Source organism: Triturus cristatus, chromosome 10, assembly GCF_964204655.1.
Source record: "Triturus cristatus chromosome 10, aTriCri1.1, whole genome shotgun sequence".
NCBI lineage: Eukaryota > Metazoa > Chordata > Amphibia > Caudata > Salamandridae > Triturus > Triturus cristatus.
Window position 1 is genome coordinate 274,899,684 of NC_140593.1, and position 25,631 is coordinate 274,925,314.

The 25,631-nt window shown below is 44.0% G+C and overlaps 1 protein-coding gene across 3 annotated transcripts in view; it reads right to left on the bottom strand.

Annotated features, from left to right (window-relative positions):
- GATAD1 (GATA zinc finger domain containing 1) overlaps positions 1 to 25,631 on the bottom strand; it is a 154,350-nt gene that overhangs the window by 81,630 nt on the left and 47,089 nt on the right. For 2 of the 3 annotated variants that reach the window (XR_014970052.1, XM_085631067.1), the window contains exons 2-3: positions 8,511 to 8,720; positions 4,575 to 4,700 (exon numbers count right to left, since the gene is read on the bottom strand). Coding sequence is in view for 2 of the 3 variants with exons in the window: in XM_085631067.1 (XP_085487193.1) it covers positions 4,575 to 4,700; positions 8,511 to 8,720 (336 nt within the window). In the remaining variant the exon portion in view is untranslated. Of the gene's footprint in view, positions 1 to 4,574; positions 4,701 to 8,510; positions 8,721 to 10,066; positions 10,141 to 25,631 lie in introns of all 3 variants that reach the window. The other variant, XM_085631068.1, reaches the window with a different exon arrangement.

The following is a 25,631-nucleotide window of genomic DNA, read 5'->3' on the forward strand; positions in this document are numbered from 1 at the left end:
GGAAATATCTTCAGGGTTCTCCATCATATTTGAATTAGATTGTATCCCACTAGCCGCTCCATTAACCCCGGTCTCGCCCATGAATGAATAATCCCACTGGAAGGAATCTGTGCTTTCCGCCATCTGAAGACTTTCACCCACCCCTGGGTCGCCCCTCTTACGCACTGTACTATAAAGGTCATCCCTCTGTTTGGATTGAGTGCTCAAATCAGTCTCATCCCCTGAAATATCAGAAGGGTCTGACATTGAAAAAAAAAAAAGGATAGTCCCCTGAATCACTCTCCTTTGCAACATGCCGATTGCCAGTCTTATTTCCAATCGCCCCCCACTCTGCACGCTCCATGGGCATTTCAACTCTCTTCCCATCTTTTTCCCCCTCTTTCACTGTCGCTCTGGGTTTATCCCCCGCTGTACTCCCCTTATCAGGTGTTGGGTCGTCAAGAGAATTCTCCCCCAGCATGCCGGTGTCAGGACTTTGTGCTTTCATAATCATCATAGGTATGGGGGGTAATGATTTCTTTACCTTTCCAGAGAGAAACCGAGCCAGATCCGATTTCGTACCGCTCTTCAAGCGGGTTCTCAGCATTTGGGTCAGGTTTCTTCCTCTCAGTCTCCCGCGCTGGCCCGTTCTCACCAGTCTCCATGATATTCCTCGCCCTTCCCCGTCCTGCCTTCTGGGCATAGCAGCGTTGCGCGTCCTAGTCTGAAGCAGCGTCGGGTCTCGTCAGCACTCCACGCACACCGAGTCCGCCGTGTGTATACCCAGAAGACCGCCCAGCGAGGATCAGCAGCCGCCAAACAATCACGCGAGGAGCCCGACAAGCATTCCACTGCATTGCATCAAGTCGCGAACTCCAGGCCAGCCACTGAGATCTCCTCTCAATCCCGCATGAGGACGACAACATCAAAAAGCCACCGTCAGCAATGCGGTAAGTCGGGCAAGGGGGAGAGCTCCGGGAGCTTCAAGCTCCCACGACAGCCATCTTGCCCCCTTGCAGCCATTTCTAACGAGGTTCTGGCACTTGTTTACTGGTTATTCTTTACCCGTTCACACCATCGTTGGTTTCCATTACTATATATGACGTCGCGTAACACAGAACCCGAGTTTGAGTTTGGCTACCGGTTGAACACGTCTAACTACTAGTAACCAAGGTAACTTTCCTTCAACCGTGTTATAACAGATCAGTAGGATGTATCTGTGGGTTTGATTTAGGGGCCGCTACACCAGTACGCCGGCAGTATGCCAGCAAACACGGTTAATCTTTAACGGGAATCCGATCTCACTATCGCACGGTTACATTGGGCAGCGCCATTAACGGAACGATAACACTCGGATGCACGATGGCATGTTTTTACTCTTTCTCACTTTATATTAATAACACGTTCAGGGCTGGATATTTGCTTATAACCATCATTACTGTTTTTGAAGCCTCATGCATTATTGGATAGTGCACGTACTTTCACTAATTCATCTGACGTATTGACTCACTTTGAACGGATAATGTGCACGTTTCTTCTCACTTTCTTTATCGTCCGGTCACCGACTTCACTTTATTTCACACGTTGTTTGTTTTCCGGTCACCTAATTATTCACAACCATTGTGCACGATTGTCTTTACTTTCTTTATCGTCTGATCAATGACTTCTTTTTATTTTACACTTTGTTTGTTTTCCGGTCACCTGATTATTAACAACCATTACCGAGTGGAAGCTTGGCGTCTCAGTTTCGTCTCTCGTGTTTCTCTAGGAATTGACCCCTAAAGAAGGGCGGCATCACTGCCCGAAATGCACTGGGGCTATTTTGAATGCATGTAAAGTACTATGGATAATCAACCGTGGATTTATGCACCATACACAATGACCTCATGAAAACAAGGAGCATTAACTTTTGCATGATACATTAAAAAGAAGTATGGACCATAACGTTGGATTCTTTTGGATTATTTGAATAGAACTTGTATCCTTTGATTCTTGGCAGACGTATTGAGAGACACTTCCCAGCAGGGAGGTGCAACTGCAATTATTCGAGACGCCCGGGTTTAGGGGATGATACCTCAACGCACGCCCATAAACATATGAAAGCACAAACACATAGGTATAATTTGAATATTAAGGAGTGCGTGATTCATCAATCTACGTTAGAAAAGTAAATATAACACCTCCCAGACTTTGTGGTCTTACCCGAGAACTGAATGTTCAGGGCTCTTATCTGTGTGAACCAAGACATCACAACCATAGGTCAACGATTGGACCATGGAGTGCAGCAATATGGGGCTGTTGTGCTCTTGCCCCCACCTCCACTGGAGAGACAGAGGACAATGCCATTTTGGACACCTGAGCGGCAAGCAGATAATGAAGGAGAGGGGAGTGAGCAGCCCTCATTATTTTGTGCGGTGTTGAGCTACAAAACACTTGCCTCATGCAAAATATTCGTCACAGGAGGGAACGATCAAAGGTGCTTGGGGTCCATGGCAACTTGACACAGCGTCACTGAACTGATAGTTAAAATTGGTCGATAACCCGCTTCCTCTACGCCCTACAAAACTATCCCGCCCCGGTTCCCGTGAGATATTTTAAAGAAATCGAAGGTTTACAGAGGGAGTTGTTATGGGATGAGAGACCTAGAATAGCACTTAACAAATTAGTTCTCAACTGGTACAATGGTGGTATAAGTCTCCCTGACATTAAGAAATACTATTGAGCAGCCCATCTTGCCGCCATCAATCAAGGTACATATCGCACACCGGGTGACACGAGTTTTGCCAAGGACAGGTGGTTGCTGCCGGATGGGAAGCACAACAGAGCCCTGTATGCGAAACCCAGGAAACTCCCCTTAACTGGGCCCACCAGGCACTCTGTCCAGACTTGGCATATGGTGAACAGGAGTCTGGGTTGAGACCGAAGGCAGAGGCTGGCAACTCCCATATGGGATTCGGAACAGCTCGGCAGTCTGCATTCCATTAAGGGTTTTGATAAGTGGGACCTCATCGGTATCTCTCGGTTAGGTGACATCTGGGTGAAGGGTGACATGATTAGTTTTGATTAGTAGTGATGTTGGAATATCTGACCACTAAGGAACTTATGCGTTCCCCCAGGCTGTCTAGAAATTTAAGACTGGATCCAGGGGGTCTATAGATCAAAGCCCCAATAAACAACATTGAGCTGTCTGGTTGAAGGCAAAGGCTGAGGCTTTCAGCTTCTTTTACTTCTGTGATATTAAATATAGAACATGTCAGGGAGCTCCTGTATATTATTGCCAATCCCCCTCTTCTTTGCCCATTTCTATATTGTCTGGAAAAGGTATAACCAGGTGGGAGGTCTTACACAACGCTGGGGTTTGAGCATTCTCTTAGCCATGTTTCAGTAATAAAAAGACAATCTAGATTCAAGTTTACTAGTGTGTTGTGAATATGTAGCGCATTTTTGGCAAGGATCTGGAGTTGACAAGGCCACAGTGCAGCTGCTTAAAATGATTTTTGCAGTCAGCAGTGGGGGCGTGACCAGATGCGGGCTCCAATCGTATTTGAACGCATGTCTACAGTTGAGGCACGTTAATGGGCCTTTTATTTTGTCTGTGTGGATAAAGACTTCGCACTTACAGACTTTTGGCTTTAGCGCCAGTAGTTCCTCTCGTGTATAGAGTAGACTTGGGCTTGAACTGGCAGCATTTCTGGCCCTGGCCGCGTTCCGGGCGCAGACGGGCTTGTCTTTGGCAAGCCCTCGTGCGCCAGGCGCATCATGCGGCTTATGTAGTGAAGGAGGAGAGGCTTGACAACCACTAGCACGGCAACCTGCAGGAAGTGGGAGTAGCCTGAGTGGGTGGAGTTGCGTTTCTCCACTCAATTGGCAGGACACTGCCATGGCGGACCGGAAACGCAGCCCAAAGAAAGTGCAATGAGCAACAAGAAGCTCGCTGGAGCCAGAAAACAGGTAGTTATGCTTATCCTTGATTCAATGATAAAAACAGTATCTCTGCCATAAAATAGATAAAACGACCGTTGTAATATTTCAAATACTTGCCAAGCAAGGTCGGTTTTGAAACAATCCCTCTTCCCACCCTAAACAGACAACCAGTCCGCTCTGAACGTAATATCTCCCTTAATAGTTAAGTATTTTTCTTGTTTGTCAATTATAGCCACGACCAAAAAACCCATTTAAAATTAGGCAAAAGTAAAAAGGTTTAACATATAAATGCAACCATAATGAATGAAAATACTTTGCACAGTGTGGAAAGAAGGTTTTGCAGTTGCAAGAGAGAGACTTTTCCACAAAGGCACACCAAGTCTCCCTTATAATATAAAACCAGTTATCTAATGAATACAAGTAGTAAGAAATGATAATAAGCCTCTATTTCATATACTAACAAATCAGAGAGTGAGTTGATTACAACTACCTCATATTCTGTGTAGGCGGGCCATCCGGCATTTAAGAGCAATGGCATGAGGCCTGCGCAGCAAATTGAATGAGATGCAGATGCTAAAAATATGGATCTAAAATTTGAGTATTAAAAATCTTTTGACTGCCAGTGTAAAACAGGGGGGGGCGCGCTAAATCCAGGTTCATAACAGACTTACATTTTTTAGCTTAAATATGTGGCGGCGCCCTTTTCCTTTGGTGGAAACTTTCTTCTCAGTAGCCGGGGCAGATTTATATTTGGTGTTCCTGAGTCGTGCAGATCTTCTGTGAATTTCTTGTTTTGACTGCAAAAAAAAAAAAGAAAATAAATAGCTACAGCAGAGCAACTGGAAGTACAATTGAAAATAAATTACTCTCATGGGTGCTCAACTGTGACTGACTTTTAGTTCACTACACAATTACATTAGGAACAGCACTTTCGATAACCAAAAATCTTTGAGACTTAGGTAATCATGTCTGAATGAAGTAGTAAACAAATACCTTGCAAAAGGAAGGCAATGACCCTTTTTGCAGTCTAATCCGCAAACATTATCAATGTCACTTTCATGCAACTGGAGCACTTGTACAACCGTGTAACTTTGTGCAGACCAAGACTTGTGCACTGGTAGGGCTGGATTGAGATCCTACTGCAACGGAAACTAAAGGAAGTGGCAAACTAATGGGGAAAGATTATTAGGAGCTAGACGTGAACTGAAACAATAATAAAGGGTTCTAAGTAAATTCACTGCAAGAAGTTTGGCATGGCACATGGACCAAAATATATGGCTGTCATGAATTCTACAAACACATGAGTGTTTCAGCTGGAGTAGGTTGTGCAAAGGTGATGTGTAGTTCATACGGACAGGAAAAGTGAATGAACGCTTGTTGTACCTCTCTTGATTTTGCAGACTTGCTCAATCCTACAGTGCCCTAACCCTTATGTCTCTATTTGCTTTATGTGGAGTTCATGCTCAACATACTGCCATCTTGCAGTTCTTTCTTTCTTGGGGGACGACCAGACCAGAGCACTACTATCTCCTAATTGCAACCATCAGAGGCGTTGTCACCATTGAGCCTCTGCACTCTGTGCAGACTGCTCAACCAGATATCTCAATTTTGTGAGGAGACTGAAGCCAGTGGAGTAAGCGGCTGACCATCATCATCTCTAGTTGACTACTGGCAAATATTCTCACACAGACACACACACACTCTGCCTCTGTAGTTTTGGTTAAGAGAGACTTTGCACTGATATGCATTTCTGTTTTAATAACTTTGGTACCATTCAACGAATCTGCATGAACCTTTCCCAAAAAAAGAAAAAACATCCACTTCGGTTTCTTAATGGCAGGTTTTGGGCAGATCCATGAAGCATAGGCTTATAATTGTGAGTGTGGATGTGAGGGGGGGGCTAGAGGAGTAGGGCGACGTAAAAATTGAAGTTTCCCGTTTTAACGCCAACACAAATATTTGCTCCTTGATACAGAAAAATCAAATGAACGGAATCACTTAAAACTTGACATGCAGAGAGAACTTTCCTCAATAAAGTGTCTTTACTTGGTTTGTTGTATATCCGATCAGTAGTTTGAGAAGTTAGCATATGAAAAGTGTTCTCGTCTGGGCATTTAGAGGTTATATTTTAGATATATGTGGACCGTTATTTTGCAAATACTCTGAATTAGCAAAGCAAATAAATAAAGGCACAAGGCTGGACTATGGAGCTTTTTCTCCCATCATTCTTTGTGGATTTGTGAATCTGGCAGTAGACTTGCAAATAAGCCACACCAACCCTCTTTGGCTGGCCGTTACGGAAACATTTCTGATGCAGCAGTGATTACATAGCGCGGTACTTCCAACAACATGTTGGTAACAAGCATTTGCAATGCAATAGGTCTCGCATTTACACGAGACCTATTGCATTGCAAATGGTAGGCATCACAGACAAAATAAGGAACGGAGGGTGGGTGGGGAGCTAGAAGGTACGCAATAACAATAGGAGACGGAGGAGCCACGAAAAAGAGTATAGTCAAAAATGTGAAACATACGTAGGCTGATGGAGAAGACACAAGATCAAGCACACTTATGTGGATGGATCTATGAATAAGAAACAGATTTAAAATAAATGATTTTGACCTCAGGGAGGTAGTCTAATTTTACCATGTGAGAGGGTATGGGTTCCATTTTCATGAGACCTGGGAGTAGTTGAATGAGCAAGTTCTGAATTCCTTGGAGCCTATGGCTACGGATTGAGATCCTGACGTAAGCAGGTATAGATTCTTCCTTCTATAAATCTTTCCTTCTGGAAGAAGGCAGTCACAGTACCCCATGTAGAGGCGATGGAAAGAGAAGTCCATCTCAATAGTAGTTGTGCTCTGACACCATGGCTTTCATGAATTCGAGCCAACTCCTTTGACATTCCACTTCCAACAGCTGCAACTGGGCTCTTTTTTGAGGTTCATTTGCCGTTAACCCATTGTAAGCACATGACAAGACTTAGGGGTCCTGGTATACAGTACGATCCAGGTACTTTTACTTTGTAGAGACTTTTTTTATATGTCCCCCTTCTGCTGAAAAAATTGCCCAAATCCAACGGGCAATGAAACACGATACGCATTTTTATCAATAGTGAAACATGCCCTTATGATTTCATGATGTACAGGGAATGAATAATTAAACACTCACTCTCCCGATACATTTTAACCCTGGTGCAATTATCACATTACAATTTGAGAGCAAGCATCTCTCCTTCAGCAATTAGATTCCACCTAACATTTTAGAATCGGCTCAGGGTGGATATACATCATTACTCTGCCTTCAGCAGCTCCAGTATTTATTCAAGGTCACAATACCATACATAGGAGTGAAGAGGGAAAATACCTGGTTGGGTTAACCTTCTAGCAAAAATGAATCGAATACTAGAACCAATCGGGTAGGTAAACAATTGTGCTTTGTGTAACCCCCCACCGTTAGACATAGCCTATTTCATATTCCAGGGCTATTCAGATTTATGGAGGGGCGCAAAGGGATGCAGCTGAATATTTCCTAGCGCATCACAAACTGAACACAGAGACGGGGCATGAACCTAACGTGGAGGAGACACCTCATGGGAGCTAAACATTGGGAACATAGATGCAGAGTTTGCTGTATCCAGGGCTTCTCATCATCCTCAAATAGAATGTCTAACTAAAAGGTGTGGCTGGACACCTGTTTCAGGCACCCACGTTACCCTAAGCTGGGTGGAATGATAAAAGCTTCCAGTTATGGATGACTACGAGACCATCAAATATATAGAATGATGTGGGGGTGTTAACTTTATGATACAGTGTGTACCCAGTGAGTGCCTTAAGAGGTCACCTAGATCATTTTCAGTCTTTACGGAAGAACGAGTGCTGATTAACACAAGGTAAAGTAAGATTTCTCCGTGTTGGTTTCAAGTGAGGGCATGGAGGATATGAATGAGATAGTAAAGCTGCCTGCGGGGTTTGTGGGCTGACTGAGTGTTTGAGATGAATTGTATCATGGTGGATGAGGTGAAAAGACAGCAATTTTTTTTCTGCAAAGGTGTGGTGCGAGAGTAGGTCCGAATAGAATAGTGGGACTAGCCCTTCAAACACAAACAGGCAATGTCTTGAGAGACTGGAGAACGAACAGAAGAGGAAGGAACAGCCTGCAGGTCCAAAGTACCTGACGTACCCCTGTGTTATGGGGATCACATGGATTCACACCACACTGGTCCTTAGGGAGCTTACATTGTATTGTGGACAGGAGTGTCTGGGGTTTTAAAATGTTTAGGATGAGAAAAATACCAGGTAAGCTACAGACAACCTGCACACACTACAATGATCAGAGAGCCAGATAAACATTGAGGCGCTCTCTTTGCTGAGATGGTAAGCTGCTGGTTTTTTTTTAACATCTAGGTAGCAGGAACAGCAGGTAGGCCAGGGATTCGCTGCCTGGTCTGCAGGAGAGAGTTTATGTATCAAATCGTTCATGTATCCTTTTGGGTGCTTCTTGTGTATCTGTACAACTAGAAGCAACATAGATTAAGCAATTTCTTAATTAACTCATGGTACTATACAGCAACGTGAAAAACTCAAACTTATTGGGGTTCTTCTCACCTGCTTGCCTCCACCATTACTTTGCAAAGAAGAGGATGTGCTTGGAAAACCCCCACCATAAGAGCCCCCTCCGCTGCTAGAACCTCCAGTTCCACTTCCACTCTTGCTGGTACAGTTATTACAGAGGATTTCTCCCTGACCACCCTTCTTCCACATAGAAGAGGAGTTGGTCTTACACATGGTGCAGGTAGGCTTCAGACCAAGAGGCATCTGTAACAAAGAATGATACAAACATGTAACAAATATTGCAAACAAGTATGACACACAAATCAAAAAAATAGTTTTTATCAAAAACATCAACAAGGAGTTTCGGAGACAGGCAACTGCTTCACTTGCTTGGCTTTCGATTTTTTAACCATAGTGCCATCTTTATGACCACTGTTTAGGAGGCTGCAAAAACATTCGCTGGAGCCCCATCCCTGGAATCAACCAACTAACAGCTAAAGCCAAACCTGTGCTATCAAGTGTAGTTACTGTAAAACCTCGTGGATCACCAATCGCAACAGAACACACAACTTCTGGGAAGTCTGCAAGCCACATTTGAAAAAACTGGGGCAGAGGCTCAGTCCAGACTTTTACACAATCTCTGCAGATTAGAGAAGAAGGATAATGTAAACTCCCTTAGACCTCTCAGCCTTCAGCTACAGAGCGAGCATTAAAATCTTCAGCCATTGCGAATCAAATAGTTTAATACAATGAGGTGCTAAAATCATGACTAGCATCCATAAGATAAATTATAGATGATGAAAAGAATTGGGAAGCCAGGAATTATGACTGCACCACAGTAAACCACCTGAGACAATTAGCACTCTAGAAAATAATTGTCACTCTAGTATGGCGCCCCCTTCCACGAGTATGCAAAAAAAGGGGCCACCATAGTTTCTCCTTGTTGTCATTTTGATTACCAGAAAATAAGCTCATTTATATTTTATATCACCTTTGGATTCCGTTTTTATCATTGCACTTCATTGAATCAATTAGCTATGCTCAACTTGTCAGAAAATGTCTAGCTAATCAGGCAAGTCCTTCTTAAGTCAAGGTCAGTTACATAGAGCAGCATCTTGGTAGTCCCTAGTATAGACATCTTGTTGGGCAAGGGCCTCTGTAAAATAAAAATTAATACAGAACATGTAAAGCAGACAACAGAATGGCACATTAGGATTTTAATGGTGGTTGACAGCTATCCTAAATATGGTTTGAGATGACTGAAAAGAAAACAGTTTTCTGAAGCAGGCATTTATCCTTTCTCAGTACTGGCTGTACTTAAAAGAATAACTAATTTTAGGGACAGAGTGAACATAAAGAATCTTAAAATGTCTAGTTTTTGCTGTGTGCCCATATGCAACAACCTTGCTTTTCTACATACGCAGCGTCTTCTTATCTTAGGATTTTAAGCAACGAGACAAGCCAGAAGGGTGCAAGTGATTGCAAAGGCTTTTCAGAAGTCAAGTGATATGCCTTAGCCGTCACTGATCATTTATGCAGCAAGGCAGAGAATACTAAACAAATGGAAGATGATTCTAAGGTGGGAGAAAGGAAGCCATAGTAAATCTTACCGTAAAAGAAAATTATGGTACTTCCTGTGTTTGGAGTTTCAGGCAGGGATCAATATTGCTTCTTTGTTGGCATCCTAGGTAGAACACATCCTGTTAGGAGGGTTGCATACATCTCAAAAATCTTACGCTATTCTTACCCTTTGTTTCACAAAGGTATAAGGGATGGGATCTGTTAAGGCTGGAGTACAAAAGTAAAAGCAATAGTTTTAGCTAAGCTTTCCCTTTCGGAGATATGGCAAGTGATGAACAAAACTTGCTTTTTGAGGCTACATTAACAGTTTCTTTTGCATTGTAATCACTATTCTATGTTGATTTAATGTAGAATTATCAAATTACTTAAAGATACAAGAAAGAGACACCGAGACGTAACAGACAACAGCAATTTTGTTTTCCATGATAATGTCCAACACAAGAGTGCTTGAAAACCATGGCTTTCGCTCCTATTTGAAGTAATTTACTTTCTCGTTTTAACCTCCTAAATTCCATATACCCCAAGGAGAACTTTGACGTCTTTTATTGGTTTAGTTTTCATGTTACTTTTTCATAGTTTGAATTCTATTGTACCTTTTACATTCCTAGCTTCACACGTCCAGGCTCTCCACGGAAGTATAGTGACTGCAACACGTCTTTAACAAGCAATGGCAAAGCCAATAGGTTTTGATAATGCAAGACCTGGTGGCGTTATCATTGTTTTTTTAAAGATGTTGCACAGCAGCAGTTGCTGCTGTGCAACATGACTCAAACTAAACAAGCATTTGCAATGCAATAAGGCTTGTAAATTGCATTGCAAATTTTATTTTGTTTACTAGTGCCCATGCAGCACTTTCACTATCATGGAGGCTGCGCCCCTTTCTTTAGAGAAGCCTAGTCTAAAGAAAGGGGCGTGGCCGGCATTAAAGCAAACCACAGCATGAGGCGCTTTGTAAAAAAAAAAAAAAAGCATTAGTTTGTCAAGTTGACAAACGGATGGGTTTTTTTGTATAGCGGCCGCACACCCTTCTTTAGACATGGCTGGTCTAAAAAAAAGGGGCGTGGCCTCTATGGATGTGAAAGCGCCGCATGGACCGCCATTAGTAAGTTAAATTAAATAAAACACGTGAGCGCTATACTTAATGCAGACTGCCATTAATAAGTAAATAGGGGCGGCGTACTGCAACCTAGTGGCTGGAATAGGGGCAAATCATTAAACAAAACAGTGCTCAGAGTCAAGATAAAGCGGTACAAAAGGGGGTGGTGATGGACGGAGCATCAGAACCAATCAAACACTCACACCCAGTCAACAGATCTGGGTTTGATCCATCACCGTTCTTTAGCCCACTCTGCCACCCCAGTTCAGACATGGCCATATGCAAATCAGTCTGACCCTGTGCCTCATGGGAACAGTCCAGCCCGAACTGCCAAGCCATGTCTTCCCTGGACCGGAAACAAGCTTCCTAGGACCGGTTTCTGGCATTTCAGACGTCTTCAGACAGGCTTGCTTGAATCCAGTGGCAAAGTGAGCAAGGGACTCACGTCTGAGCATACCCTGCCAACTTATGGCGAACAAAGCGGTACAAAAGGGGGTGGTGATGGACGGAGCATCAGAACCAATCAAACACTCACACCCAGTCAACAGATCTGGGTTTGATACATCACCGTTCTTTAACCCACTCTGCCACCCCAGTTCAGACATGGCCATATGCAAATCAGTCTGACCCTGTGCCTCATGGGAACAGTCCAGCCCCCACTGCCAAGCCATGTCTTCCCTAGACCGGTGAGGAAATATGAATTTTGTGATCAGTTATGTCCCCTATCGTAGACCCCAACGGCTCCATGTGCATGCTATAAGTACATGTATGTTCCCTCCAGTTCCAGTTATGAAGACGCAAATACATGTGCGTCCACCGTCAACATGTCCTCTTTCAGATCCGCCATGAATGGGTCAGATATTCCATTCCTAAGTATGAAAGGCCACCGACTTTATGTGGTTCACTTTCCACATTTTACAGATTCAGGCGAGTAGGCCCTGAATTCTGCCATCAAGCCTTTTCCTGCCTTCTGCCTCTGAAAGCTCCAGTCCGAGCCTGCATCTGTATCCATGAACTTTGTCCTACTCACTGCGCGGCTAACGGTGCCTGATCCAGCCTGTTGCCTGCCAAAAACTGTATTTCACCTTCAAGATTATCTGCTCCGCTCCTCATCCGATGCATTCCTGTCTAGTAGTTTAGGTAAACATTCTTCCAGCTACCGTGCTAAGGGCCAGGCCTCACTGTCCTCATGCAAGTAATTCATAGCCCCTGTTACCATGGAAAATTCCTGCCCCCTCGCATCTCATGTAGACACTTAGACGCTTGTACACGCACTAACAGTCAGTATAGAATAGATTCCGTCATAGAGACCTTTCCTTTTGGATAATACAGTTCTTTAAACATAAGATATTAGATATGATTTGGGATTAGGTTGACATGACCCCTCAGACTTCTGTCTCCACATGTAGAGCTAAATGTCAAGTCCCCTTCACCCTCTAGTTGCACGTCAATCACACGTCATGCTGCTGCGCGCGCATCTCTGCCAAATATTTCTGCTGACATTGCAGGATTCTCTTATGGATCCACCCACTTGTGACATCAGGTTTAATGACGTATTTAGTTACGCCTATGTTAACGCCTTTTTTCATTACGTATGTGTATCATATCTGCATTATCAGCTGTTACGCCTCTTGCATCTGTCTTAATGTAATGCTTTCCATATAAATACCATTACTTGTCAATAATGTATTGCCTTCCCTTCCTGAACTTTCGTGGTGATGGAATTTGAAGCCTGCAGTTCGAACTGTAATTCCTTTGTAGAGGAATAAAGCCTTTTAGAACCTCTAATACCACGGATTCTGCCTCTTATATTTACTGAGTTATTCTTACTAGACTTTACCGCATAAAAAATAGTACCGGTAATGAAATATTTACCACATAAATTGGCGCCCGAACAGGGACACTTTCTCATCTCACGCGCCGGAGGTGCGTTGCAGGCCCGGTCTCCTGCCACAGCTGAACGGACAAAAACGCGTACCTGCAGGATTTCCTGTATCTCCCTCCGGCCAAGCGGGGGTGACTGAGGCTGCGATCAACACCCAGACGAGGCGGTGAGAAGTGCGAAGTATCCCGACCAGAGCCTAGCTGAGAGAGCAAGATCCGAGGTATACAGAGGCCCACCAGGTTCCGAAGTTCCGAGTCCAGTCGAGTAGAGTCCAGTCCGGTCCAGTTTCAGTTCAGTTCCGAGGCCTTCCGTTCCGAGCTACCCGGTGAGTACCATTGCCGGGGAGGCATTTAAACGTGCACATAGTCTGTGCCGGTCAAGACGGGTTTGGGTACACAAATCCGGTCTGCACTGTTTCAGCAGTGTATCTGTACTGTTTAGCAGTATATCTAGTATGTCTTGCATATAATTAAGTATTATCTAGTGTCAGTATTATGTCAGTAACTAGTTTTCTATTAGTTATCATTGTTCGTTAAAATATTAAGTGTTAAATGTTTTAATACGTTCTATACATTGTGGTGTGAATGATTGTTCATTACTGTGTTTATTGTATAAAGTGTGTTCTAGTAATAAGGTCTAAAAATGCCGCTCTTTTCGAAATTAAGACAGATCAAAACCAGAAAAGGTGTACTCGAAGAAGCTGTTCCCATTCCACCTAGGGACACTCCAGGATACTTCATGTATCATAAACATGGCCTAGATGCCGTATTATTTCTTGATTTATGGGTGGACTACACCAAGGATTTACCAGAAAGTCAGAGATGGCCCGCAGCGGGGACCTGGGATGCAGATTGCATCATGAGAGTAGAAGAAGAATTATGGAAAAAGAAAGCCAGACAGTCACAGAAAGATGCCATTGAATTATGGCGTAAAGAATCATATAGACGTACAGAAAAAGCGCTCAGACAGGAAGAGAAAGGTAGGGAGAATTCGAATAAAGCCCGAGAAAATCTATTAATTGAGGAAGGTACCCGAGTAAAATCAGAACAAGTAGATAGACAAAGAAACACTCTTATGAATGGTATGTATCCTCTTCTGGCCGAAGGGTTACCTAAGGCTACCCCGGAAATACCAAAAGACTGGACTCCTCCATTGCTCCCGATAAAAGCACATCCCAAAACACATCCTAAAACAGCAAAGGACGTTTTCCTTTCCTCCTATTTAGATGACGTAGCTCCCGAGTATGCTAATACCATACCACACACACCGCTTGCTGATGGTGTTCAACGTCAAGAGCATCCGTCTGTATCCCCGCAACCACAAACTCCTACACAAGTTCCAACAGGTCCGTCCGTTTCTACTGTTTTTCCCGCATCTACAATTTCTATCTTACGTCCAACAAATCCTTTCTTGCCCAGCACCTCAGATGGTGCTACAGGAGGTACGACAGACATGTTTGCCACACCGCCGCGAAATAAACAGACCCTTAGAGATTTAGCACTCCAACGTACACCCCAACTAGCGACATCCGACATGTTTAAAGAACATCTTGTGGATTGTAGATACGATCCAGTGCCAGGTAAACAGGACAGATTGCTAATATCATCACTACGTATACGACGAGCTACATTGTATTTAATGACGATACCAGGAATGGTTGAACACCTAGACAATATATATCACTTTGTCCAAACAGGACGAGGCCCAGAAAGTATTAACGAAGCTATGGAATACCAGAAAGTGGATGTACAAAGACAACTACTACGTTTTTTCATAAACTGCGTGATCAGGAACCAAGACAGGCCTGGGGCAGATCATGATACCATACAAAAACTTGCCAAATGGGGTCAGAACATATCAGACGAGAAACATGATAAACAGGCGTGTATAATCGCCATGTATCGAAAGATCCGCAAGGAAGTAGAACGAATACATAAAGAAAGACGAGAAGCAGACAGAATTGAATCAGAGGAAGAGGAGGAGCAAGAATCAGAACAATTAGAAACGATAGCTTACGTAGGTAGAGGAAGACCCCATAATAATACTAGAGGCTTTAATGATCCGATACGTCCGATACGTCCGGAATGTAATAGACATTTTCAAACCCCTATGTTAAATACAAGATCCCCTGAACACCTATTCCAAGACGCTGATAAATTACTCCGAGATCGAAGGGGGTACCATATGCTCGATTCCATGGACGAGCAAGAATTAGCCAGGTCAGCAGTACAATGGGCTGACAGTCCCAGCAAATACAGTGATGATGCACTAGCACACACGTTTCTGAATCTTGCCCCAGACGAACAGCGTTTAGCTAGTATATACATGATTCAACACCTCCTTATATTATATAAAAGCCAACACTCCGATCCTGGACCCTTACCTGACATATTGACAGAACTACTCACGAATAAATGGAGAGGGTCAGGTACTGATTTAATTAAAGAAATTCTAGAATTTCGAAACCAGTATATAGCTTTCGTGTGCCCAGAACACGTTCCAGTTCCCACTATGGGAAGAAAAATGTATCACATAGATAGACAGAACCCGTTACGCGAAGTACACCCAATCAGAGGTGAAGGTAATAACTTTACACGCGTGTTTGTGTACACGCCTATAACTAAAATTGAATTATTAGAAATGAAGAAAGTAGTACCCAGCCATGACAAGGATCCAGCAGGTTTCCACCGTGAGATAAAAGACATGTTACTCATGGGAGAGTATACCTACCCCGACATTATGAAAATACTGAAAGTGTTAATGCCTGCCGGTGTTTACGAGAAACTCAAAGAAAAGGAATGGGAGGTGGGAGACCAAAAGATAGATTGGACAGCATTAGAAAACGAAGAAAAGGCCCGAGCTGCAGGATCAGGGCTTGGGGAAAAGACTACAGCACTACCAGGATTACTAGTGCAGGTACTGCCACGTCTATTAACTACGAAAAAGGAGGACTGGGGTGCAATCTCAGCCTGTAAACAAAAACAAGATGAAGACACTAGTGATTTCTATTCACGATTTGAAAAATGTTTTGGTATTAATAGTGGCATAAAAGCAAGTAGCGAGTCATATCCACATCTGTTTGTGACAAAATTAGTTGAAAATTCTCTGCCGCAAGTTAAGAATAGAGTATTGAAATTCGAGAGTACCTGGCAAGGTAACACCCCGTCACAGATGTTACAGATGTTACAATATCACCACAATAGAATTAGAGAAGAACAAGAACATGAACAAAGACGTATGAAAGATACGAAAATGAAAATGCTTGTTGCTCAGTCAGTTCCAGCTGATGGTCATCAAAAGGGTGATTCAACAGGTCCAGTTAAAGGGACATGTAACTATTGTAAACAACAAGGTCATTATATACACGATTGTCCAGTCCTGAAACATAATATTGCCACAGGTAGAACCCAGGAAAGACCACGTCCACCTAGACAGGATCAGAATCAACAACAAATACCTCAGCATGCACAACCTAGGTCAGCTCCGCAACAACTAGCTCCGCAACAGGCAGCTCCACAACAGACCGTAGCACCACCACAAGCGCAGCCTATTGCTGCAACACAAGCAACGACACAACAGATGTATCAGTATGCACAAGCAGATTATCCCGATTATCAGCGATACACATGAAATAGCCTAGAGAGGGAAGTTGGCTTACCCCTTATCGAGGTTCCTGTAGACCAAGAGGGACCTTATGTACATAGTGAACTATTAGGGGAAGACAGAAAGTTTTTACTTGATACAGGGGCAAGCAGAACAACTATACGACGCAGTGAAGTTCCAGGGGCACCCCTCTCAGGCTCACAGAATATTTCCCTTGGATTCTCAGGAAAACCTATAATTAATGAAGTAACGCAACCCCTTCCACTTACGGTTGGTCCATTGACACGTACTACAGATACTACAGATTTATTGCTTACTAAATCATGTCCAGAAAACTTGTTAGGTATAAAAACATTGAAAGCTCTAGGAGCCATAATACGTTGTTCTCCGGAAGGAGTACGACTATTTTTACGTGACTTCAAAGGTCACTACGTGTCCAGAGACATGGATCACCGGCTGCAAAATTTACCTACACATTTATGGGCACAAGGCCCAACTGATGTTGGTTGCATGAACATTACACCATATCGTGTCACACTAAAAACAGGAGTAGTACTACCACGAATGCGACAATACAAGTTACCACCAGATGCTGTTGTGGCTTTGCTGCAAATCATTGACGAGCTCATTGCACAAGGAGTGGTTGTCGAAACCGACTCCAATGTATGCAATTCCCCGATAATTCCGATTCTTAAAAGAACGGATCCAAAAGCATCACCAGTATATCGATTAGTTATTGATCTGCGCGAATTAAATAAATGTATTGTACCACAATACCCTGTGGTCCCAGATATCTCTTCATTACTAACAGCTATTGACTCAGAAGCAACGTTCTTCACTGTAATTGATCTCAAGAATGCTTTCTTTAGCGTCCCAATAGATCCGGAAAGTCAATATCTGTTCGGATTCAGTTTAAATGGACGAAGTTTTAAATTCACACGCGCACCTCAAGGATTTACAGAAAGCCCCAGCATCTATAGCCAAGCACTGAAACGAGAACTTGACAGTATCCACATGCCAGTTAACACTGCCTTGCTTCAATATGTTGATGATTTGCTGATCACCGCCCGAAGCGAACCTGAATGTGAAACAGCGTCACGGACGGTTTTAAAATTTCTGGCCGACAAGGGGCACAAGGTGTCCCCTTCTAAGCTGCAATTCTGTGTCCAGCGAGTTGTTTACCTTGGGCACTCGCTGTCCAAGGAGGGAAGACAGCTTACACCCGACCGCATCCAGTTAATTGCTAACATGTCACCACCCAAGACACGAAAGGAGGTGCGGGCTTTTATAGGTCTCACTTCATACTGTAGGCAGTGGATCCCTCAATATGCATTTCTAGCAAAACCACTCATCCAGTTGACAACACAGGAGGCAGCCACATCGACTGTCCTCCCTTGGACTCAAGAACATACACATGCCTTTGAAAGCTTAAAGAAAGCTTTATGCCAAGCACCTGTTTTAGCAACACCATGTTACAGTAAGCCTTTTACACTATTTGTTACAGAACGCGAAGGTACTGCCTTGTCAGTACTCACTCAGGAACAAGCAGGATCACACAAACCATGTGCTTATTTCTCTAGTACATTAGATCCAGTAGCTCAGGCTCTTCCTGCGTGCCTGAAATCAGTGGCAGCAACAGCTTTAGCAATCAGACAAAGCGATGCCATAGTGTTAGGACATCAATTGACAGTACAAGTACCACACGCAGTAGAGGTTCTCTTGAACCGCACACAAACACAACACTTGACTATAGCGAGACTCACCGGTTATGAATTAACATTGTTTCAGCCACATATAGAAATCAGACGTTGTAACACGTTAAATCCGGCCACACTGTTGCCAGTAAATGGAACAGATCCATTGGCACATGATTGTGTTGAAGTCATTACTATCACGACGAAACCCAGACAAGACTTGACAGACATCCCTTTACCAGATCCAGACCTGACATTGTATGTAGATGGTTCATGTATGAGAACAAGTACAGGAGAGTTAGTGACCGCTTACGCAGTCACAACAGACACTGAAGTCATTGAAACAAATTGTATCGATACCTTGTCAGCTCAAGCAGCCGAGCTCATCGCTCTGACACAAGCCTGTATTCAAGCCAAAAATAAGAAAGTAAACATATACACAGATTCACGTTATGCATTCGGAGTCGTCCATGACTTCGGCGTACTGTGGCGAGAGAGAGGTTATTTAACTTCTCACGGTGCCCACATCCAACACGGACCCCTCATTCAAGCCCTATTAGACGCGATTCATCTACCTACTGCAATATCGATTATGAAATGCAAAGCTCATACAAAAATTACCGATATCATTTCTCAGGGTAATGACCTAGCTGACAGAACAGCTAAACAGACTGCTCAGAACCAGACTCATACAACTGACGCGACAAAGACAATAGTTCCGACACCAACACATTGCATGACAGTTAAGGATCCCGCCCTTGATGTAATTGACATACAGACACATGCTACACCAGAAGAAATAAAGAAATGGACTGAATTAGGAGGGATCCAAACGGATCAAGGATGGATGACGAAGGAAAAATCTATATGGTTTCTTCCCGACTCCATGGTTCAAGTCATCATTAACACAATACATAGTCCAGCGCACCTAGGAGAAAAAGCTATGCTAGACAGTATTCAACACATTTGGTTCAACAAACACTTACGAGCAGCAGCCAAACAGAAAGTACGTACCTGTATGATATGTTGTCAGTTTAATCCAGGTAAAAGCATCCCCGTAGAGCAGGGTGGATTTCAACCTCCCGATCATGCTTTTGAAGTCCTCCAGATGGATTATATCCAGATGGAACGATGTCGAGGATTCAAATATGTTCTCGTAGTTGTTTGTGCTCTTTCCCGTTGGACAGAAGCCTACCCGGTTTCAGATTACACTGCCCCGACTACTGCCAAACAGTTAGTTCGAGAATTCTTCCCACGATATGGTTTGCCACGTGTTGTCTACTCAGATAACGGCCAGCCATTCTCATCCGAACTAATGAAACACGTTTCACTTTTGTTAGGTTACCAATGGAAATTCCACTGTGTCCGACATCCCGAGGCAGCAGGTCTCGTGGAACGCCATAATCAGACTCTGAAAATCAGATTGTCCAAAATATGTAGAGAAAAAGGAGTCGATTGGATAGTAGCCTTACCAGTTGCGCTCTTTTACATGAGAATGGTAGCACATTCTCGAACAGGGCTATCCCCGTACGAGGTGATCTTCGGTAGACCACCAAATATGTGGGGGACGCCTATACCTCGCAAAATCACTGATGTTGACTGTAATATGCTGACAGATTACCTGGCTTCCTTGATGTCTGCACTACAATCTTGTCGTTCACAGGTAGCTGCAGCTTTTCCCGATAACACTGAGGTGAAGCCCCATGACGTGGTTCCAGGTGACCTGGTTCTGGTACGGAATTTCGACCGGAAGACCCAACTGGAGCCTAGGTGGAAATCGCCTAAACTCGTTCTACTAACAACAAGGACAGCCGTGAAGATCGAGGGACGTAAAGGGTGGTTGCACTCGAGTCATATCAAGAAATTTTATGGACTACCGTCCAGTGTGAACACTCAGCCCTGCATTCCCTCACAGACAGACTCAAAGCTCCCCTTGGTTGAACAGACAAAAACGGAACTTTATAAACTGAAATTAAGGTCTAGCAAGTCAGACAATTTGATTGTTTAAGTCCTCTCCAAGGTGAATCGGTTGAATTTGTCTCTGACATGTATCCTCTAGACCGGAGTAGAGAAAGAAATCGACAGATGCAGCTTAAAAAGCATGCGTATTGTAAATCACTTCGTAGTCACTGCACAGTAACATTATTAATTTTGTTTTTTCTAAGTCTTCTAATCATCATTTCTAGTATATTGCTGCACATGTATTACCCTATTTCTAAGCGTGCTTACAATGTTACTGCTGAACATTCTTTTAGTGAATTACCTCCGCATGAGTTGTCTTATAGATTTGCGCTGCGCAACAACACATTCATTAGTATGTTACATCATTCCCATCAGACCAGCAATGCTACAAATTGTTGGATATGTGGCCGACTCCCTCCCTATCAGAACTATAAGGGAGTTTTGCCCCTCTTTCCATATCCGTTCACACACAATGGCTCCTGTGGAGCATGGTTTAGTTTGATTAATTCCTTAGATTCAAATTCAGTAGTTTATCAAGACAACTGGGTATGGGGAAACCTGAACCTAGTTTTGCTTAAAGTCTGCTACCCTAACAAGGAGGGACTTCCCAAAAGAACAGGAACTGATCTAGAAAATGAAGTATATGGATTGGGTAATTTTACACTTAACCTCATGATCCTGAACGTTGAATCCGAAGCCACACCAATCTTGCCCGCTATGTCAGTATTCCCAGTTAAAGGGGAATTATGTGTAAGAAAGAATGGTTCCATACACATGGGCCATAGTAAATGCACCACTGTAATAAAATTCAGTGATCAAGGCAAGTCTACATTTAGAGCTTCCCGTCATTCCTACTTCATATGTGGCCAGACCGCATATATACGTCTACCTCTAGATTGGGATGGTACCTGTTACATAGCATTCCTTCTGCCACCTGTTTTCCTAGCTCCTCCTGATTATCACAGAAATACCCATTTAGTACACAATAGACAGCAGAGAGATCTCCCGATTGTCGATTACACTGAAACGGCATGGGAGCAATACACAGATTTCAATAAAGGTTTCTTTACCTATATAGGTACAGTCACTAATAGTAAGCTGATACGTAGATTAACTAGAACCCTTGAAGCAGTAGTGAACGAGACTACTTCCGCCTTAGGCAATTTAACAGAAGAGCAGTCTGCTATGCGGATTGTTGTGCTTCAAAATCGTCTTGTCCTTGACGTCATCCTGGCCGATAGGGGCGGAGCTTGTAGGGTCATCGGATCAAGTTGCTGTGTTTTCATACCAGAAAATTCGCCGTCAGTATATAAAGCCATAACTCGCCTTCATAAGATTATAAGCCAGATACACCAGAGTCCAGGCACCTGGACTTGGTCCGGTTGGTTCTGGAGCGTGTTGTCAGCCTGGGGATGGAGGATCCTATCCTTCCTAGGTATTGGCTTCCTCATACTATTCAGTTGCTGCTTATGTCTACAATGTGGGCCAGCGATTTGTGGTCTGTGTGCCACATCGTGTATCCCGCATCCAAGTTTTCGTTCAAGATCCCGGAAGAAGAAAGAAGAACAAATGATGCTATATGAACAGATCGATGGATTGATGAAGATCGATATCTCCTGAGGGTCCGTAGGGGACAAGGAGGGAATGAGGAAATATGAATTTTGTGATCAGTTATGTCCCCTATCGTAGACCCCAACGGCTCCATGTGCATGCTATAAGTACATGTATGTTCCCTCCAGTTCCAGTTATGAAGACGCAAATACATGTGCGTCCACCGTCAACATGTCCTCTTTCAGATCCGCCATGAATGGGTCAGATATTCCATTCCTAAGTATGAAAGGCCACCGACTTTATGTGGTTCACTTTCCACATTTTACAGATTCAGGCGAGTAGGCCCTGAATTCTGCCATCAAGCCTTTTCCTGCCTTCTGCCTCTGAAAGCTCCAGTCCGAGCCTGCATCTGTATCCATGAACTTTGTCCTACTCCCTGCGCGGCTAACGGTGCCTGATCCAGCCTGTTGCCTGCCAAAAACTGTATTTCACCTTCAAGATTATCTGCTCCGCTCCTCATCCGATGCATTCCTGTCTAGTAGTTTAGGTAAACATTCTTCCAGCTACCGTGCTAAGGGCCAGGCCTCACTGTCCTCATGCAAGTAATTCATAGCCCCTGTTACCATGGAAAATTCCTGCCCCCTCGCATCTCATGTAGACACTTAGACGCTTGTACACGCACTAACAGTCAGTATAGAATAGATTCCGTCATAGAGACCTTTCCTTTTGGATAATACAGTTCTTTAAACATAAGATATTAGATATGATTTGGGATTAGGTTGACATGACCCCTCAGACTTCTGTCTCCACATGTAGAGCTAAATGTCAAGTCCCCTTCACCCTCTAGTTGCACGTCAATCACACGTCATGCGGCTGCGCGCGCATCTCTGCCAAATATTTCTGCTGACATTGCAGGATTCTCTTATGGATCCACCCACTTGTGACATCAGGTTTAATGACGTATTTAGTTACGCCTATGTTAACGCCTTTTTTCATTACGTATGTGTATCATATCTGCATTATCAGCTGTTACGCCTCTTGCATCTGTCTTAATGTAATGCTTTCCATATAAATACCATTACTTGTCAATAATGTATTGCCTTCCCTTCCTGAACTTTCGTGGTGATGGAATTTGAAGCCTGCAGTTCGAACTGTAATTCCTTTGTAGAGGAATAAAGCCTTTTAGAACCTCTAATACCACGGATTCTGCCTCTTATATTTACTGAGTTATTCTTACTAGACTTTACCGCATAAAAAATAGTACCGGTAATGAAATATTTACCACACCGGAAACAAGCTTCCTAGGACCGGTTTCTGGCATTTCAGCCATCTTCAGCCAGGCTTGCTTGAATCCAATGGCAAAGTGAGCAAGGGACTCACGTCTGAGCATACCCTGCCAACTTATGGCGAACAAAGCGGTACAAAAGGGGGTGGTGATGGACGGAGCATCAGAACCAATCAAACACTCACACCCAGTCAACAGATCTGGGTTTGATCCATCACCGTTCTTTAACCCACTCTGCCACCCCAGTTCAGACATGGCCATATGCAAATCAGTCTGACCCTGTGCCTCATGGGAACAGTCCAGCCCGAACTGCCAAGCCATGTCTTCCCTGGACCGGAAACAAGCTTCCTAGGACCGGTTTCTGGCATTTCAGCCGTCTTCAGCCAGGCTTGCTTGAATCCAGTGGCAAAGTGAGCAAGGGACTCACGTCTGAGCATACCATGCCAACTTATGGCGAACAAAGCGGTACGATGGATTTAGGCCCAGATCTCTGTACTGGGGTGAATGTATGACATTGTTCTGCATTCTGTCCATCAATTGTTGTTTTTGCATTTGTCACCCCGAGTGGGAAGGGTATGCCCAGACGTGGGTCCCTTGCTCTCCATGCCATTGGAAATCAAGCTATCCTGGCTGAAGAGGGGTGAAACCCCGAAACCGGTCCTAGGATGCTTGTTTCCAGTCCAGGGAGGACCTGGCTTGGCAGTTCGGGCTGGACTGTTCCCATGAGGCACAGGGTCAAGACTGATTTGCATATGGCTGGGTTCAAACTGGAACGGCATGGTGAGCAAAAAAATGATGGATTTAGGCCCAGATCTCTGTACTGGGGTGAATGTATGACATTGTTCTGCATTCTGTCCATCAATTGTTGTTTTTGCATTTGTCACCCCGAGTGGGAAGGGTATGCCCAGACGTGGGTCCCTTGCTCTCCATGCCACTGGAAATCAAGCTATCCTGGCTGAAGAGGGGTGAAACCCCGAAACCGGTCCTAGGATGCTTGTTTCCAGTCCAGGGAGGACCTGGCTTGGCAGTTCGGGCTAGACTGTTCCCATGAGGCACAGGGTCAAGACTGATTTGCATATGGCTGGGTTCAAACTGGAACGGCATGGTGAGCAAAAAAACGATGGATTTAGGCCCAGATTTCTGTACTGGGGTGAATGTATGACATTGTTCTGCATTCTGTCCATCAATTGTTGTTTTTGCAGAGTCAAGATAAAGCAGACCATGTAACAAGACCAGTAAAAGGTCCAGTCATTATGGGAGGTAACAAATGCAGACAAGGTGGTACTAAGGAGGGACTAACAAGCCTGATAACGACTTGGAGGCCAGCGTTTACGAAGGACAATGACACAAGCCAAATAAAAATATGGGTGGAGAATGGGCGGGGCCTCAAAGTCATACTCCACTACTGCATGCCTCACAGCAGCGCATGCGCTGCTCAGGATCTACCTAATAAAAAAGTGCTATGGTGTGGCAAACGATGACCTACTCATTGCACTTTTTTTTTTGTTTACTTTAAGTCACGATGCACAGCATACCGAGCTGCTGCACAACATCTTTAAAAACATTAACAAAACCAAAAAGCTCTGCGCGAGCTATTTAACTTTGTTATTTTTTTTTTTTTTTTTAAGAGGATGTGGCATCACAGCCAGAACATCCGCCTGCAGAACTGGGGAATCAGGTTCCAATGTAGGCATCGGCACAACATCCTGTGTTTCTGGGCAAATTATTGAAACTCCCTGGGTCAAAGAAAAAAAAAATGAATTGAATTTGTCCTTGTGTAAAGTAAATGGTGCTCATGTAATGCGCTCCAATACCTACGGGCTGAGTTTGCGCTGTAAGCCTGGAAGAAAAATAATAAAACATAAGAAGATGGTGGGAAACAAAGGGGGCGGGGTGAGTGGGTTAAAGAGAACGGCGGGGTGCCAACAAGTAAAGTAAATTTTAAAAAAATTAAAAGTAATGCCTTAAGGAGCCTGTGGCCAGGAGAGGACACTGGCCACAAGAAAAAGTAGTTGGTCCATGTTCCATGGCAGGTACACGAAGGGACAAAGACGAGCAAAGGAGGAAACTGTAGGCACCGGCCAATCGCAAGCAAGGAAACAAGAGCGACGCGGGAGCCAACCAATGGTAAATAATGGGCAGGTTCTAACTCTTGGAAGCTTTTTTTTTATTTTTTTGTTAAATGAACAGTAACTTTCGTTGACAGCACATGTGCAGAGTAGGATTAGGGGATGTGGCCAATGAAGGAATTGAACAGAGTGAGTCTCGGAGCTCTGCTCTTTCCCTAACTGTTAAAGGCGTTTTTCTAGTACCTCTGGCTTCCCCCCAGAGTGGTGACAGCCGCCCCAGCAAATGCAGAGTCTCACAACACAAGACGAGTGAACCAAGCTGTGCTCCAGCAGATACACTGCGGGAACCCAAAGGAGGCGAGGACTCGGGAGGACCACCGCCGCCATGGTGATGAAGTAGGCCACTGGTCTGGTATGTCTGTGAAACAGGCTACGACAGTCTAGGTGAG